General features: G+C 38.5%; 1 protein-coding gene across 1 annotated transcript in view; it reads left to right on the forward strand.

The window, feature by feature from the left end:
* cfap58 (cilia and flagella associated protein 58) overlaps positions 1–18,229 on the forward strand; it is a 219,745-nt gene extending 201,516 nt beyond the window's left edge. Inside the window, exon 18 of the mRNA XM_036563477.1 lies at positions 18,088–18,229. Within this exon, the coding sequence (XP_036419370.1) occupies positions 18,088–18,208 (121 nt within the window). The 3' untranslated portion in view covers positions 18,209–18,229. The remainder of the gene's footprint in view (positions 1–18,087) is intronic.
* The last annotated feature ends 834 nt before the right edge of the window (positions 18,230–19,063 follow it).

The raw sequence follows: 19,063 nt of genomic DNA on the forward strand, positions 1-19,063 counted from the left end.
TGTTTATTAACACAGAACAAATGGGTTTGATCAAATGTCTGCAGCAGTAGTGTACAACTAACTGATCCTCCTGCAGAGTTTTATTGTTGCTCTGATCAGGTCCACCTGATTCTCCCATTTAGATCCTCCTGAATTCTTGATGAGCTGAATCAGGTGTGATAAATCAGGAGTTTATAAAGAATTAGAAACTGGACAGTGTAAGGCCTTTTATAAACAAAGAATGGTATATATCGCAGCTCTCCAAAGAAAACTATGTCCATCTCCAAAACAGCAACTTTAGAAGAAAAAGGCAAAAACATTCTTAACTTTTAATGTAAAGTACATGTAAAGAAGGGTTATTCCAAGTCATTTTGGAGTATTTTTATTTGTCTGTTTATCATGAAATGTTTACACAAGGTAAAAAGCAGCTTCTGTGTTCAAATGATGAAAAGAAACTGCCAAAAAGATTTTTTTGGACAGTGATGACATGCTGGTGTAGGTGTACAGCATTGCAGACCAATAGAAAAACATATTTGGTTAACCCATAAAAGCTACTGTTACTGCCAACTTGACAAAATTTTAAACTAATTTTACTCAGTGGTAGCTCATTTAAACAAGCAGAGAAATTCTGTCAAAAGTGTGGATTCTAAACTTTTAATCAATACTCCACTGATTATATTATATATTGATTATTTATGTAGTGGAGGTATTTTATAATGATTTGATAAAAGGTGACTTTTGCAGTAAAACTGCTTTACATTTTTGTTGCATTTTTTTTACTTTTTTGCATCAAAACAATAAGTCAGAACCTGTTAATACAGAATGTAAACTGAATGTAAATGTAATGAGTGGCTATTCTAGGACTGTATAAATAAGGTGGCCGTTAGGTGCCTAAGGCAGTTTTAGGGGGTTCAAAGTCCATAAACACAAAAAATATATGCAATTATAAAAATGACCCAGAAAACAGGAGCCTATTTCATTTCTTCCACAGAGAAGTGAAAATGCTGGAGGACATTTCTTCAACTATGACATCTTTAAACATCACTGTACACATCATTAATGCATGCCTTTACAAACATATAGTGCAATCTAATACAGCTTCTGATTCACCAGCTTCTTATTCAAATTTTCCATTCCATCTTAATTGGTGCAGCAATTACATTCTGGCGCCTGTACAGTAATTAGATTAAGAAGCACTGTTTAAGGTGGAACAGAAAATTCAACTCATCCACATCATATATACACTCTCTTACAAATATATTCTGTCTTTCACACACAGCATACAATAAAAAAACACAAGTCGCTATAAAATCAAAAAAACACAAGTCGTTGGTTCTGATAAACATTTGCAAAACTCCACTGTATTTACAGAGCTTTGCTCTGCTGCTGTCTAAATCAAAATGCAGATAACATCATGTGCTGAACTACTTTTTCCCCAGAAGAATTAGTGGAAAAATTCTTATCAGCCAATTACATGAGAAAAAGAATCGGGTGGTGCAAGGGGTACTCCAGCCACCCCAATGGCTTCACCACTGAATGTAATTCATTCTTGTCTAACTGTGTTAAATAGTATAGCAGGATCACAAAATGAAACACTACCCTTCTAAATGCAGAAGGGAACCCTCAGGGTCTTCTAGATCTTCAGAGAAGGCCCAATGATTTTGAAGGATCAATGATGGGAACTAAAACATTTTATTCAGTTTTTATCAGTTACAATCATGCTTGTTTTTAAGCCCTTATAATCCTTCAATGCATTCAATGCATACTAGCTGTGCTATTCTTAGGTTATTAATGTGTGTAATGAAACGTTGGGGCCACGTGTCATTTAAGGGGGTAAACTCTGCATACAGTACAATACTACTTTTGTTGCATTGTTAAGTTTTGGATGAAAACCAAACAATTAAGAAACGCAGAGAGGAAAACAACCAGCAGAATTATGAAGTGACAGAGGAATCAACCAATCACATTTTAATTAAAAAACATCACTCTAGGCCAGGGGTGCACAGCTGCAGTCCTTGAGTACCAACAGAATTTGGTGATTTACCCGAGAATTTGGTAATGTACCAGAATGTATCTGTTGAAGTGTTTAAGGTAGAATGGAAAATTTTAGTAAGAAACTTCAGCCTCACCAGAAAGCGATAATGCAAATTACTGTTAGCTTAGCAGTAACAAACTACTTAAATTCAATAAAAATATTACTTACATATAATAAGCCACAAATTTTGTGAAACTTTAAAAAGTTTATTTCACACCCTAGGCCTACAGTGCATATGCAAAAGTATATACATATGTAAGTAGAGTGCCTAATGACATGCAGACATAGGAAAAGCACATAGGCACCCAATCTGCTGTAACTGCCATTCAGTGCTTTGAGAATTGCTCCTGACACTGCATAGCAGGTAGTGTTTATTGGAGTGGGCACCTGTAGTGGTGGCGGTCAGCCTTCTGACAGCCAGCATCTCCGTCAGACGTGCCATACAGCCGTCGCAATGCTGGAGAGAGTGGATCTGGAGTGGACACTAGCCTGGCCAGAAGAGGCCGTTTATCTGATGAAATGGGCTTCGGCTTGAAGAGGTCATTTAGCAGCGTGTATACAAGTTCACAAGAGGTTCACTTTGGCTGGCCAAAGAGAGGGGCTAGGGCTTTTACAATGTCCCATCCACACAAACACACAAACAGGTTTGTTTTTATAAAATAGTAGTAATAAAATTGAAATGCATTGTGTATGCAGTCGTATGCAAAAGTTTGGACGCCCCTGGTCAAATGACATGTTTTTGTTGATTTTCTCAGTGAAAATGAGTTAAACATCCTCAACAGAGAACCTCTGCACATTTAATGCAGAGTTACTGTTTATTTTCTGAATGAGGTGTGTGATATGCATTGCATTTCAGTCTCCGGCGCAGACACTGCCAGATCTGAAGCTATATACAATCTTTAGCTAAAATCAGCACAGCTCTCAGAATCTCTCCTCTCAATGCTATCTAAGCTTTCATACACCAGTTTAATCAGTTTAATCAGATGGGAAACAAACAGTTATTTACCAAGCTAAGTGCCAGTAGCAAGCAGTTATAATCTCTGCACACTGATGAGCCTTTCAGTGTGAGATATAGTAACTGGACTGAAAACGTTTTTAAAAGCTATATATCATTTAGTTTGAAGCTGTAAGTAGCAAGTAAACGAGATACCATTGATGGCTGGGTACCATGCGGGTTTGTTTTCATTGTGGACACGTCACACTAAACAATTTGTGATTTCGTATATCAGGCAAATGGTCCTTTCCAAAGTCGGCAGTTCTTGAAACCTACACTGTCTGGTTTGTGAGAGTGCGTTTCTGGATAGTTTTTCACAGCTTGCAGTGGAATTGGCTTTCGAATCGTGTGTTTATCTCATTTTCACTCTAATAAAGTAATAAAGGTGTTGTGTTTAGCAGTTTCCTAGAAGCTTCTCTGGCTGTTTACTGTTGTTTCTACCACTATATTGTATCATCAACTGAGGCACTGTCCTCCAATCAACTGCTGCCCATAGTGCCAAGTACCTATGAGTACCTATACGTAATTTTAATATGACCCGTTTGTATTTTATATGTACAATACTGTGCAAAGGTCATAGACTACTCCTAACAACCATGCAAGACCTGGTAGACCACCAAAACTATCAACATCAGATAAACAGCACTTGAAGCTTTTATATTTAAAAGAAAATCAAGCTTCACTCTTTCTTCAGATCTGAAAAAATCCACAGGTGTTTCTGTCCATCTTTCCACTGTGAGAAGACAACAACACTATGAGTCTGAAAGGATGTGTAGCTAGAAACTGCTGGTGTTCTCAGAAAAGTGGACTGACCAGACCTCAACATCAACAAATGAAACATGTAGCTTCTGTAAACAGCACCTCATAAAGTCAAGACCATTTATGTTAGGCTGTTTTTTTTTCTCAGACTAAAGAAAAATGTTAGTCAGAACATTTTTGTCCTGAACATGTACGAAAAAAAACACATGCAGACGAACACATAAACAGGCATCTGTGCTGAGGGAACGAAACAGGCAGTGAACTAAGAGTAAAAAGATTCTGCTTCCCGTGACACATCAAAAACATCTTTACCTCGCTCTGTTCATTTCCATTTAATTTCACATGGACACAGTGAATACATTCTCCATGCTGATTGTGAGTGTGATGCAATCGCAGATAATGAGAGCTCATATGGTGCTATTACTGTATGCCGTTGCATCATGCCATTCCACAATATGAAGCCATCAAAGCAAGTCTTTTGGACGTTCTGTGTGCTTGGATCCCACCAGTGCAGTGAAACTGCCAAGTCTTGCTGTAAACTCCAGTCTGCCTTGCTATTACATCCAAACTCTGCTGCAGTCTAGTGTTGGTCTTTTGGGTTTTTCAAGTGTTTACTGGTCTTTTTCGGTTAGCTGAAGTACTTGGTGATGTCTGTACTGAACAGAAGCTGCAGTAAAACAGTAGCAGTTGGTGCCATGAGTTTATCTTTCCAAATACAAAAACAAGTAGCAGGAACTTAAAAACAACATTCATATGCATCTCCTTGAAGAGACAGTCTATCAGCCAAGATATGTTTGGTGTCTGAAAACTTTGTCTTTAGTTTTGTACTGAAGCTACGAGGCTAATGGAAAAAATGAAAAAAAAAATGAAAAAAATGTCTCACAGAGCTAAAAACCTGCCTGGACTTTTGTCTGTTTGTAAGTTCCTTTAACTAAAGAAGCTAATTTCATATACTAAAGGGTCTTGTATAAGGGCCTTCAAGGAGCATTCCAGCATAAATCTAGCATTTAATATGCTATTTGCCAAGCTGTTTGATATTCTATAGTGCAGCATTGCATCCCTTAACCTCATCAGTTTGACAGAATTCACGATTTTGTATCCTCTTTGTGTTTTTTTGTCCATCAAAACACAGCAATACTCAGCATGCATTATGCATTAGGAAAATATGCTATACATCCATTGGGAATCCCCATGGCCTTAAAGAATTCTATGTGATATTCAGCAATTAATTAACTATTAGTAAGAAATTAACAATGTCCTAAGAAATGGAAACACATTTGTTGTAAGAAAGCTTAGAAGTGAGTTAGAAATGCATTTATACAATGAGTTAATAAGGTATTCTGTAAATGAGTTATTAAATGTTTTTTGAGTAAAATGTTAATTAATTGAAAATCTTTCAGGTTTTAACCCTCTGGGGTCCATTAACATGCCTGTGCATCAAATTCAGTGTTTCTATATGTGTTTCTCTATCTTTGTGATGGTACAGTGCAGAAATATGTTTCAAACGTTTGTTGAATCTGTAGAATCTGCCCTTTCCATTCCATCTTATCGCGAGATCGTATGTGACTCACATCCAGAGTTAAGAGGCTTTGAAAAGGGCTTGAAAAACATATCATCTGCCTCTCGCTGTGTGTGATTGGTGGATTCGGGTGTGTGTCTACATTTTGTGTGAAACTGACCAACGGACACTTAGGAAATCACTATGGACTGACCCATCATGACGGAAACTCTTCATTCTTCATTCAGCCGCTGAAGGTGCAGTGGTTTTGGAAAGTAGCAACAAAGATAACAGAGCATTTTGATATGAAACATATGAGTATCATGTTATATGCAACTGCCTTTAAAGGTGTATTTTACCTCTTATTTACCAGGGTATATTTTGGTTGTTCCATCTGAATTTACATGACCAAATCATAAGGCAAATTATTCAGTAACTGCATGAAGTAAATGTTTACTGCTGAAAGCCAAAAATCTTAGACGCTCTTTGTATTTTTTATAAAAATAATTTTTACAGAGCAGATCACTGAAGAGACACCATCTGTTTATAGTTTATAGCCCAGATTTGTGGAAATTTGGTCGACTTTCAGTAGAAAAAAAAAAAAAGTGAGTTCAGCTTTTTCTATTATAAGTGTTTAAAATGACATTACCCATCTATTTGACTGGAAAGAAGACAGTTATAGCTCTCATGCGACACCCACCTTTTGAATGTAGCTTATGAAATAGGAAAGTTATGAAGAACATGACAAAGTGCGTTTTGGAACCACCGGTGGTGTCAGGGAGTTGAAAAGGTTAAGAAGATATGCACAAGTTGAGAAAATGCCCCCAGACCACAGAGGGTTAAACATACTTTGAATGTCTATCGAATCTGAATAAGCAGCTTTATTTTCACATTTTACTTTTGTAGAAGTTTCAAGGAATTCTGGGATTGTTCATGTTTACCGGAAACTTACTGTAAAATATATACCAAATCAGAATGTTTGGAAACACTTACAGCTGAAGCTAACAACAATTCAGTGAATCCTTTACTCTTCTAGATGAAGATGAAGTTGCCCAGCACTATTACATGATCAGTAAGAGCACCAGAAGGTAAACTAGGACAGTATGTTGATGTATCGATTGCTACTTTTACAATTATTCCTTTGTAGAGATTTTAACATAAGGTAACATAAGCTGTAAGAAGCTAACTCTAGTAACATTTATGCTAGCCACAGAGCAAGTGTTTTTACTAATGGTTTCATACTAATGTAAATGTAATCTGTGCCTCATTCTACACAATTTGTTTGTGCTCAACAGTGGAGTAGATCATTTCTTATCAGCCAATAAGGTAAACTAACTAGCTAGCAAGGTAGCTAATTAGGCAAATGAGAAGTTTTAGAGTGACATAAAAAGGCCAAACGACATTTCAGTTGTTCACTGTCATTTTCATAAATGATTCCTGCTCAGGAAACAGGTGGAAAGATAACTAGAACTAGAACCGTAAGATCAGTTGGTTAGTGTCTGGGTCAGTTCTTGTTATTGAATGTGCAGTTGAAACCTTTACAAGGCAAATGCATCTTCATTAAACACTGCAATGAAATGTGTAGCTGCCGCAAGTTCATCAGTGTATGACAAAAATGAACCACACGAAGTTGTGAAGTTATTGACCTGTAAAAGTTATTGATCTGTTTAAACAATGTTTCTGTTCATTTGATTGTGCAGCTAAAAAAACTGTGAAGTAATGCTCATTATCAGCGGCAATTCCAAATAATGGTGCAAAATCATAGTGTGCAAGAGGGAATACAGTCTGAACTGTTGTGGACTTCAGTAGTCTTGACATGAACTATAGATTAAGGAATTGGGTCAAATGGCGCTCCATTTAGCTCTTAGCCTCGTCTTCAGTTCTCAAAAAAAAGAAAAAATTCTATTACCCAGTTTTGTTACTACGTTACTATGATGCCAATTTAAACAGGACTGCTGTTACTGAGTTCGGCGTATTACGGAAGATAATTTACTCTGGATTTATTACTTCGCATACAGAAATGACAGATTTGTACTGGATTAAAATCATGGATCTCATCAGTAATCACTGAAATTACAGCACATTCCCATGTAAAAGTGATACAGCTCCATTAGGACTGTAGTTGTCAGTGGATAACAGGACATTCAAACATATTCAGAACACAAAACATATGAATATGCTTACAACTGAAATGTGAGCATTTACTAGCACATATTTGATGATTGTGAATTCAGACAATTAGCAGCTAAAAGATTACTAGCCAATTTACAGATGGAAACCTTGTATCTCCAAAATGGTAACTTTACAGGAGAAGGAATAAACCTACTTTACTTTTAATGTAAATCAGTGGAATCAGAGTTTTTTCTAAGTCATTTTAGGTCATTTCTTTTAGTCCATTCATCATGAAATTTACATACAATGTAAAGGCTAACGGGCATTTTCAAATTATGTCAAAAACTGAAAAACGTCAAAAATGGAGATACAAGGTTTTCTTCCGACAACAGCGAAATGCATTTGTACCACATTACTAAACCTGCTTCAACATATATGTTTACATTCACTAAATGGAATACTAATACTAAATATTATACTAAATATAAGTATTACCATAACATTAACTTAATCTGGCTTTCTTCTGCATTAGCCCACCCTGTAACAGGACAGAATTGGGCAGGCGTTCAAGGTAAAAATAATCAAAAGAGGCTTTACGGTTCAGAGGACTTTCCAAAGACATGGTCAAAAAACAGTCATAGGTCAGAATGAGTACAGATCGGATACACAAAGAGACGAACAAAGCAAACGACAAAAATCCAGGCAAACAAGTTGAAAGGGAGTAGTCCGGTTAACAGTGAGACAGGAAATAACGCTCAGTTGCTCTAGAAATAGAAGGAATACCTCGCAACAAACTAAACTAAAGCCCAGGCTTAAATACTATCTAACAGATGACATGAAACAAGTAACAGGTGAGGCATATCAGTATTCAGGTGAAGCTGAACAACGATTGGTGATGGTGCCACAGTCACATGATCCTCCAGGGAGTTCTGGGATTTGGAGTCCATGGGAGAATCAGGGTCAGAGGGATGCGTGACACACCCTAAAGCACATGACGTTTTTTCAAAATTTCTTCCCTGAAAATACATCATCTGAAGTGGTTTTCCTACTCTAAACCAGAAACTCTGTAGACTGTTGTGGCACTGCTGTAGAATGTGAATAGGCATGTTTACGAAAGATGTAGGTTGGTTACAAGTGTCCCTTTCAAATGCGAGTGCAGGTTCTCATACTGAATACCAGTGTAAGTTCTTGCCATACACTGTTTAGTACCGTTATCATGACTAACCTTCAGAAATGATACTGGAGTTGATACTCATTGACGCAAGATACACCATAATGATTTCTCATAGCGCTGTGGTGCCATAATAGAAGAACATTATGCCCAAATCATCTCATGATTTGGATATGATTACAACATGTATCATTGAGGCTTCATACTGTTTCAAATAAAATACGTTCTGAATTTCTTATTCACAGTCGGAATCTCTGCTCAAAGCTATCAGCATGCCACAATACTAAATCCATTTCTCAGGGTAATGCAGACTGTTATTATGTATGAATTGGTGCTGTTATTATTGGGGGGAAATACAGTTTTGTGTTTTTTTTTCTTCGTCAGCTGCACTATCAGGGACTCTGTAGGAGATTCCATCTTTTGTATTCGTCCTACACTTGTTGACTGCATGTGATTGCAGGACGCTGGCCATTCAAATAGACTTTCTTGCTGTAAATTGATACCCTCAAGACCAAATTAAGGGGGAGAGGATGTGACTAATAGCAGTTACTAAAGAAGCGGCTTCATTCACTGTGAGCAGGAAAAGAAAACAACTTTTAAAATAACAAAAAAGGCAAGTAAAAGCGGACAAAAGAAGGAAAAGAAAGGGGTATAACAGTGAAAGGGGGTTATTTGTCAGAACTGTTTTGGGTGCCATGGTTGATCTCTATTCTTCATACTGTCCAATCTGCTGTAGAACACTTGGTTGTGCCACTAAATTACTGAGTGATGTTGCTGCCACGAGTAAAGGCTGACTTTTCAGTGGCAGAATCCTTTGGCTCTGCACAGTCACTTGCCAGAGGATTTAAGGGAAAATGTCACTGATGTTTTGTACTTTAACAAGTGCGCTTGCACTGAACAATGAGCTGCGGACAGTTTTAATGAAACGGGTCAACAATTGACCTATGCAGGCTCCGCCCATAAATGTGTACTTTTATAACAACTGTTAAAGGCTGCTGACAAATATCCCATTCAACATAATGAAAAACTGTAGTACACAACATTTTTGTCATTTTTGTTAATAAATTATTCATATCAAGTTCACATTTTACATTGAATTCACGTTTGTAGATTAACAAGCTATCATCATTTTTAAAAATTGGTTCTTTAAGTGTTCTTTAGTAAAGCCAATGGTTCTGTATAGATCCATGAACTCTCAAAGAACCATTTGAATGCTTGTGTGGTTCTTTGCATAGTTAAATGGTTCTTCTTTACCCTGTAAAAAAGTGGAACAGAGCAAAGTTTATTTAAAGTGTTTTTAAGGCTTGAGTTGATGTAAAACATCATTTTTCAGCTTGGCTTTACTCTGTTTCATTCAATGAAGACATGTATTGGTTGGCATGTAGAAGATCTGTTGTATATTGCTAAACCTTGTGTCTCCATTTTTGTTGTTTTTCAGTTTTTGACATAATTTGAAAACAACTATTACCCTTTACATTGTTTGTAAATCTCATGTGGAATGGACTAAAAGAAGTGTCCCAAAATTGCTTGGAAAAAAAGTCTGGTTCCATTGACTTACATTAAAAGTAAAGTAGGTTTATTCCTTCTCCTGTAAAGTTACCATTTTGGAGATACAAGGTTTTGTTCCGGCAGCAGTGATATAGTTCTTTAAAGAACACCAAATTCCACTATTGTTAACAGCCAAAGAACCTTTTCTGATACTATATAGAACCCTTTTTGCTATATGCTACTGAGCTGGACTATGTTGTTGTCATTCTAAGCTGCCTTTTTTGATTACAAGAATATAGGATCAAGCTAATGCTAGCTCAGTCTAAAGTGTAGACATAAAATGATGATAAATGAAAAGTTGAATGAGATTAAGATCAGACTAAATTGTTTTCTTTTGTCTTTTTGGTGTATTATTTTTCTCATATTTAATAGTGTATGCACATACATTTCCTAACATATTCAGTTTTATAAGACAGTTTATACATTTCTTTGGATGGGGCTCATGTGCTACAATTGTCTTGCATTGTATCTTTTCCCTTGAGAACCACTTATAAGCTTTGTGTGGCTTTATGTATCAGAAAGAGTCTTAATTCATTTTCCATGACCAATTCCAGCCTCTGTTTACCCTTTAGAATAAAAAAAAAGTAAAAAAGTAGCTGTAGGCTGAATAGACGGTTTCTTTTCTACCACAAAGTAAACCATATTCTGTTTATGTAGGTGTCATGTGGCCTTATGAACACTACCCTACAGTGAACTGTTACCAAAAAAATACCAAAGAGCATGAGGAGGAACCAAGACCTGAAAGAGAAAGCAATATTCCTCTGATTGACACAGTAGAGTGGAGTTATAATATAAGCCATACAAGTTAATAAGGCAGTCAGATCAGACTGTTGGAAGATCCGTGAGAAAAGCTAATGACCAGTGTTAAAACTCTGTCAGAACCTTGTCAGTTTGTCAAAAAAAAGATCTGGCCGACTGCTGGTTGTGTCAGATGTATATAGAATATTAGAGATGAGTACATGGTGGGTAGGAATTCAATATGAGTTCAATAAGGCAGGATTACAACTTCAAGAAATAGGTTAGGGGTTCACATTCACATCCCGCTACTGAGTGCTGTCTGGTACTGTTATTGACATATTTAGTGTCCTTATCACTATGAACCTTCAGAAAATAGCTTCTTTGAGCATCGTATATGATTATTTCACTTTGCATGCTATATAGTATAGAAATGGTATATTTCATGTAAATAATTCAGATTGCTCCCTAAACCATTCTAACAGATTGTGCTGTTGCTTAGAAACCACAAAGCTGATCACAGATCAGCAGAAAGATGCAAATGTAATCAACACAGTTTTTCCTGAGACTTACTTATTTTCTGCACAGAGACAGCAGGGGGTGTGGTGGTCGGGGTAGGGGGGGTTGGATTTTGATGCGTTTTTAATGGACGGACGTTTCTCTTTGTTCCATTAATGAAACCAGTCGAAGTTGAGAAATGTTCACACTTTCCCCTGTTGGGAGTTTAAAGCCTTGGTTTCCAGCCAGGCACAAATCAATCTGCGCTATTGACTTACAATCGCTCTCTTTCTTTCTCTCTCGCTCTCACTTTCTCTGCGGAGAAAGTGCAAAAGGCCTCATTCTTAGTAACAAACCTACAGAGAATTATAGATAATCACTGAATATCCTATAGCAAAAGGCAAAGAGCAGAGTATGCTTTCAGAACATTGAGTATACAGTGGCATGCAAAAGTTTGGGAACTCTTGGTCAGAATTTGTGTTACTATGAGTTAAGTGAGTAACAGATAAACTGATGAGGTTTAAAGTTAAAGATGAAACATTCTTTTCAACATTTTAAGCAAAAAATTTGGGCGCCCCAAGAAATTTGAACTATCAGATGACTTTTACTAAGGTCTCAGACATTAATTAGCTTGTATGAGCTATTGCTTGTCCATTAGGAAAGGCCAGGTGATGCACATTCCAAAGCTTTATAAAGCTTTCTGACTCATTAAACCTTGTCCCAACAATCAGCAACTATAAGCTCCTCTAAGCAGCTGTCTAGCACTCTGAAAATTAAAATAATTGATGTCCCCAAAGCAGGAGAAGGTTATTAGAAGACAGTAAAGCGTTTTCAGGTAGTCATTTCCCCAGTTTGTAATAAAGAAATGGCAGTTAACAGGAATGGTGGGGGTGAGGTTGAGGGTCAAGTCAAGGTCTGGAAGACCAAGAAAACTTTGTGAAAGAACTGTTCATAGGGTTGTGAGAAAGGTAAATCAAGACCCCCGTTTGACTGCAAAAGACATTCAGAAAGATCTCACAGACTCTGGAGTGGTGGCGCACTGTTCTACTGTGCAGCGACACCTGCACAAATATGACCTTCATGGAATAGTCATCAGAAGAAAACCTTTCCTGCGTCCTCACCACAAAATTTAGCATCATACGTTTGCAAAGCAACATCTAAACAAGACTGATGCATCTGAAAACAAGTCCTGTGTACTGATGAAGTTAAAATAAAACTTTTGGCCACAATGAGGAAAGATATGTTTGGAGAAAAAAACACTGCAGAATGTCATGAAAAGAACTCCTCTCCAACTGTTAAGCAAGAGGGTGGATTGAACATGCTTTGGGCCAGTGTTGCAGCCAGTGGCATGGGTAACAGGTAGAAGGAAGAGTGGATTCAATTAAATACCAGCAAATTCTTAAAGCAGACATCACACCATTTGCAAAAAAGCTGAAGTTGAAAAGAGGACGGCTTCTACAACAGCATAATGATCCTAAACACACCCTTAAAATCCACAATGGACTGCTTTCGCCATGGCCCTCACAGTGCCCTGACCTAAACATCTGTGGATAAACCTCAGAAGAGCAGTGCATGAAGGACGGTCCAAGAATCTCACAGAACTAGAAGGATTTTACAAGGAAAAATGGGCGAAAATCTCCCAAAAAAGGACTGAAAGACTCTTAGCTGGCTACAAAAAAGTCTATCCAAGCTGTGATGCTTGCCAAAGGGACTGTTACTAAGCACTGACCATGTAGAGTGCCCAAACATTTGCTTCAGGCCGTTTTTTCTCATTTTGTTATTTTGAAACTGTAAAAGTAATCTAGCTTAAAATATTAAAGAAATGTTTCATGTTTGACTTTATGCCTTTTGGAAATCAGGTCATCGTTTAAACGCTTAACTATTCTCAGTTACAGAAATTTTGACCGGGGTGGCCAAACTTTTGTGTGCCACTGTATGAATATTCGAAAGCATGTACATTCTCCTCTGAAGTGGAGCCACTGAAGTGGCTAGGCCTATATCCTAGTCTTTATCACATCCGCCAGCATATGGATGTGTTAAATAAACAACTTCACGCATAACTTCATTACTCTCTCCATAATAGCATCTGATACAGCAGTGTTCTGCCTGTTAATGTAGAGCCGTTGCCTCTCTAGCTATTATCAAACCCTCATCAACGTGCAGATTAATTTTGCCCTATGAATTAGCCATGTAATTAATGAATGAAGACTAAATGAATGAAATTTGACTAAGATTAATTTGAGGCGAAGCGCAGGTCGAGGCGCAGAGAAGATATTGGACTGTGGTAGTTAATTCTCCAAGCTGTGTCAGTGGTGACAGTGTTTTTTAAGGCAGAGGTTTTGAAGCCTGGGGACACCTAGCCTGTCCATAAATTTGCCCCTTTCAGGGATCTAAAACACCTGAGCCAGGTAATCAGCATTCCTTATCCCTAGAGTGAAACACCTGAGTGAAGGAGACTAAAATCTAGGGTTCCTGAGGCTTGAATTGGAAACTTCTGAGTTAAGGGACTGGATAGTGGATCTTAGAGTGTGGATGTTTTTGGAGTTAGTGTTACTGGTGGTGATGGTGTTTTTGGAGTTAGTGTTACTGGTGGTGATGGTGTTTTTGGAGTTAGTGGTACTGGTGGTGATGGTGTTTTTGGAGTTAGTGTTACTGGTGGTGATGGTGTTTTTGGAGTTAGTGGTACTGGTGGTGATGATAGTTTTGGAGTTGGTGTTACTGGTGGTGATGGTGTTTTTGGAGTTAGTGGTACTGGTGGTGATGATAGTTTTTGGAGTTGGTGTTACTGGTGGTGATGGTGTTTTTGGAGTTAGTGGTACTGGTGGTGATGGTGTTTTTGGAGTTAGTGGTACTGGTGGTGATGATAGTTTTGGAGTTGGTGTTATTGGTGGTGATGGTGTTTTTGGAGTTAGTGGTACTGGTGGTGATGGTGTTTTTGGAGTTAGTGGTACTGGTGGTGATGATAGTTTTGGAGTTGGTGTTATTGGTGGTGATGGTGTTTTTGGAGTTAGTGGTACTGGTGGTGATGGTGTTTTTGGAGTTAGTGGTACTGGTGGTTAATGTGTTTTTGGAGTTAGCGTTACTGGTGGCAATGGTGTTTTTGGAGTTAGTGGTACTGGTGGCGATGGTGTTTTTGGAGTTAGTGTTACTGGTGGTGATGGTGTTTTTGGAGTAAGTGTTGATGGTTGTGATGGTGTTTTTGGAGTTAGTGTTACTGGTGGTGATGGTGTTTTTGGAGTAAGTGTTGATGGTTGTGATGGTGTTTTTGGAGTTAGTGTTACTGGTGGTGATGGTGTTTTCGGAGTAAGTGTTGATGGTGATGGTGTTTTTGGAGTTGGTGTTACTGGTGGTGATGGTGTTTTTGGATTTGGTGTTACTGGTGGTGATGATGTTAGAATTGATTGTACTTGTGTAATAGTGTTGTTTGAAGTGCTTTAACTGGTGGTAATGATGTTGGTTTTACTGATGGAGATGTTTCTATTGGTGTTGGAGTTACTAGTGATTGGAGTTGGTGATGGTGATTGCAGAGTTAGTGTTAGTGGTGGCGATGAAATTGTTGGAATTGATGTTACTTTGAGTTGATTTTCCTGGTGGTGATGGTGTTATTGGAGTTGGTGTTACTAGTGACAGTTGTGTCCTTGGTTTTGTTTCTGATGTTTCAGAGTTGTTGCTAGTTCTACTGGTGTTCCTGGAGTTGGTGTTACTGGTGGTGGTGATGGTGGAGTTGGTTTTGTTACTGGTGGCAATGGTTTTGTTTGAGCTGTTGCTACTGTTGGCTTTAGTTTTGATTATTGTGTTGTTTCTTGTGGCAAAGTTGTTGTTGGTGTTGTTACTAGTGATGATGGCTGTTGGTTACATTTGCCCAGTTACATGTTCTTAAGTAACATTCTGATGGATTTTTACTTGCCTGAGTAAATGAGTAAAGTAGTTTACTTATTAAGCAGTTGCATTTTCATCATTAGCATTTAGTTCCTCTTTGGTGTTTAATCATTTCACAGAAGAAGCAATACTTTTACTTTAACCTGAGCTCCTCTGCTAGTGGTGATGGTGTTGCTGTTGTTTCTTATATTGTTGCTGGAGCTGGAGTTGCTGTATTACGGCTAATACTGTCAAGTGCTGTCATTGCTGGCACTTTTGCTGGCAGATGTGGATTTGTCCTGCTTCTGGTGCCAGTTTTTGCTATTTTGCTGCAGCTGTTATTTTTGTTGTTTCTCATGTTGTTTTTGATGTTGTTGTCATTACCGCTCCAGGTCTCATTGCGATTATTACGGCTGTCTCTGCCACTTACAAACCTGGCAAAAGTGGTCGGAGATGGCACCATCCTAACCTCTCCTCTCCAGCTCATCGTCCTCCTGGAAGCAGAGACACCAAACTAACCCCCCCACCACACACACACCACCACCACTTCTTGCCAAATTATTCCAAACGTCCTATCATGCTGGTGAACACTGGAAATGTAATTATAAGGTTTGATTCTGCGATTGTCAGAAATCATTAGCCGCAGATGATGCTGATTCCACAAGTCAAGCGAACGGCGTTCCGATCAAAGCGCATTTCACAGATGTCTGCGGTTCCGTCCAAAGAGAAAGCATATTTGAAGCCCTTTCCGCATAATATTAATTTAGCTGGGTTTTTTGTTTGGGGATAGAGAAAAACAAAGGTGGATGAAGCATGCGTGTGTGCGTTTCAAGCTTGTTGCCAAATGTCTTCATCGTTTCCCATGCGAAATCGCATTACACAGCCAGTGAATTTTAATTGACGGCGTTTGATATTGGACAAACACAGTGAGCGAGAGAGGAATTAAGATGGAGAGGGAGAGAAAGAAGTTTGTAACATCGAGGGGGGGGAAGCATTGTGGTGTGCACAATGGTGTGTGGAGGTGGGTGTGTTTGTGTGTGTGTGTGGCCGAGAGGTCCTGCACTAGCGGTGTACTGAATGAAAGATGAGGGCTTTGCGATCGCAAGAGAACAGTTGAAAGAGATCAGGGTGGCAACAGATGTTCTCTGCTGGGAGATGTGTGTTTGTGTGTGTGTGTGCACGTGTATATGTCTGCGAAGCAGCGAGGCAGAAGGAGAGAGAGGGTACGTGTGTGAGTGTGTCAGCCTCGGCGATCGTGTTTACCGATATTTGTTTGGATCATGGCCGCATTAACACATGGCTGACACCAAGGGACTCTAAACCAAGATAAACACACAAACAACCAAGCAAACAAAGCAAAATGAGAATGATGGGAGTGCTATTCAGCCAAGCCTTTTCTGTTCAATGGATATTACTGGCTCTATTCGGTATGCCTGCTGTTGATGTTGTGTTAGTTATCTGTTAAAATAAGCGTGCATGCCTCCGACAAGATTTCAGTGATAATGCATATATCAGTACTGAGCAAACATCAGAGACCACCTTCATTTATTTAATCACCACTCAAAACAACCATCAAAGAGCAGAAAATGTGTTTAACAGGAAGCCTCAGCAACTGAATATAATAGCAAATTATTCTGTATTTATTGTGTCCACACTTTGTCTTTAATGCAGCTTCCATTCTTTTCCAAAGACTTGCTTTCAGTTATTCATCGAAATCTGCATGGATTTTTCTACACCTACAAAGGTCTCTCAGAACATCTCTTTCACTTCTCACAATCCAAGTAATCCCTATTACAAATTTAGACTCATCAGTCCATAAAGCCGTACTCCACATCTCAGATGTCTTTTCATGCTTTGGTGCAAAGTTTGTCTATTTCTTTTCTCAGTAATGGCTTCTTAACAGCTACACATCCTTTCAGACTCATAGTGTTGAGTTGTCTTCTCACAGTGGAAGGATGGACAGAAACACCTGTGGATTTTTTCAGATCTGAAGTAAGAGTGGAGCTTGATTTTCTCCTCTCTCTCAAAGATGAAAGCTTTAAGTTCTGTTTATCTGATGGGGACAGTTCTGGTCGTCTACCAGGTCTTGCACGGCTGTTAGGAGTCCCATTTTCTCTATAACTTTTAATCATTTTTATGAGCTCTGGTTTGGAAAATCCTTATGCAAGTGTGTTATATTATCTCTAATCGCCTCAGAAATATCCTCCTGAAAGCTTGTACTTATGGCTGTTTTGCACAGTACTGTAAATATAAAATGATGCACATGAGTATGCTAGTTATTTCTTACTTGTAATTAATTGAGACAAGCTCAGAAATTTGTAATTGTGTCAAAAAAGCAGATTGTGAATGTTTAATCTGTACTATGTTTTATAGCATGTATTTTATAAGGAGGCTCTGATATTCATTTCATGAAAGGTAATAATTGTTTAGACAAAAATTGGCCTGTAAGAAGCTGCCTAACCCCCCACTCCCTCAGCCAATGAGAGAAAACTTATTCTTAGAATTAATTTTTTGGCTTCTTGCTTTATCTTTGAAGTACTTTTAGTAACAAAACATAATGTGTGATCCTGGATACTGTACAGCTGTCACTTCCTGCAACACAGTTACTTACTGCTTAAAGCATGGCTCAAAGTGCCAACATGCGATACCCATACGTCTACAACCAAGCTTTATTTTACTACATGTATTTTCATTTCTGCCCTGTGTGCCTACTGTAAGAAACCCATTGCTAACTCATGGTGGAAGGTTAGCTTCAAAGCTCACTTCTGAGAGTTGTCTTTCTCTGGTTTGAATTCAGAGCTCAGTAGAGACCCTCCCCCAGGAGGAGCGATGTGTAGGGTGGTGTGTGTTTATATTTCTCTGCCCTGCACCTTCTAACTCTGTCCTCCATTGTTTTTCAGGGAGAAGGAGAGGAGTCTGACCCAGGCAGGACAGCCCGTCATCCTGCCTCAGCGTGCTGACGGACCGCGCTTCACTGGAGGAGGATTCAGCTTAAAGCAGCCCAGCAAGATTGCTGCTTAGAACGCCACCAACCCCTCTCTCTCTCTCTTTCACTCTTTTAGTCTTTCAACATGCTTGCTGGCCGTGAAAGTAAACCACTCACATTATAACATGGTGTTGTGAAATGAAAAAGAAAAGCCATTATGCTCATTCATCATTCATAAGTAAAGCAGACTTGTTTACATTCGTGTTAATGGCTCGGGTTTGTTTCTTTGGTTTCATTAGTGGGCTTGTTTTTAGTCAGTGGTGAAAGAGCTCTCTCTTTCACTCTTTCTTGCTCTTTTTCTCTTACTCTCTTTCTATCTGTCTTTTTCTACAAGCTTCTAAATTAAATTTAAAGAAGCTTTATTTGCGTGACTGTACCAAGCTATGCTGTTGCCAAAGCATTAATATATGCCCACCAGTCAGTCAGTGGGCACATGTAGAACACATATCATTATATCAAAACCTCAAAGATATCACATCTTTTTTGTTTTTTCGGCACCATTTGAAAACGGCAGCTAGCCTTTCCATCATGTGAACATGTCGTGATGAGTGGACCAATACAAATGGACCAAAATCTTATTACATTACCATTAATGGTGTCACTGTTAACACGACTTGAGGGGTGTAAAGCCTCTGATCATTGGGCAGCAGTGGAACTGTGTTCTCTGGAGTGATGGACTTCCATCCAATACCTTTGGAGTTTGTGATCCAGAACTAATCATCCAACATCAATACCTGAACTTACTAATGCTCTAGTAGCTGAATGCAATCAGATCCTCACAGCAATGTTCCAACATCTAGTGTAAAGACTTCAGAAGAGTAGAGGTTGTTACTCTATTCTACTACAGCACTTCAGAAGAAAGGGTCTACAAACTTGTAGAGGTCAAAAGC

This window comes from Colossoma macropomum, unplaced genomic scaffold (assembly GCF_904425465.1).
Source record: "Colossoma macropomum unplaced genomic scaffold, Colossoma_macropomum, whole genome shotgun sequence".
Lineage (NCBI taxonomy): Eukaryota > Metazoa > Chordata > Actinopteri > Characiformes > Serrasalmidae > Colossoma > Colossoma macropomum.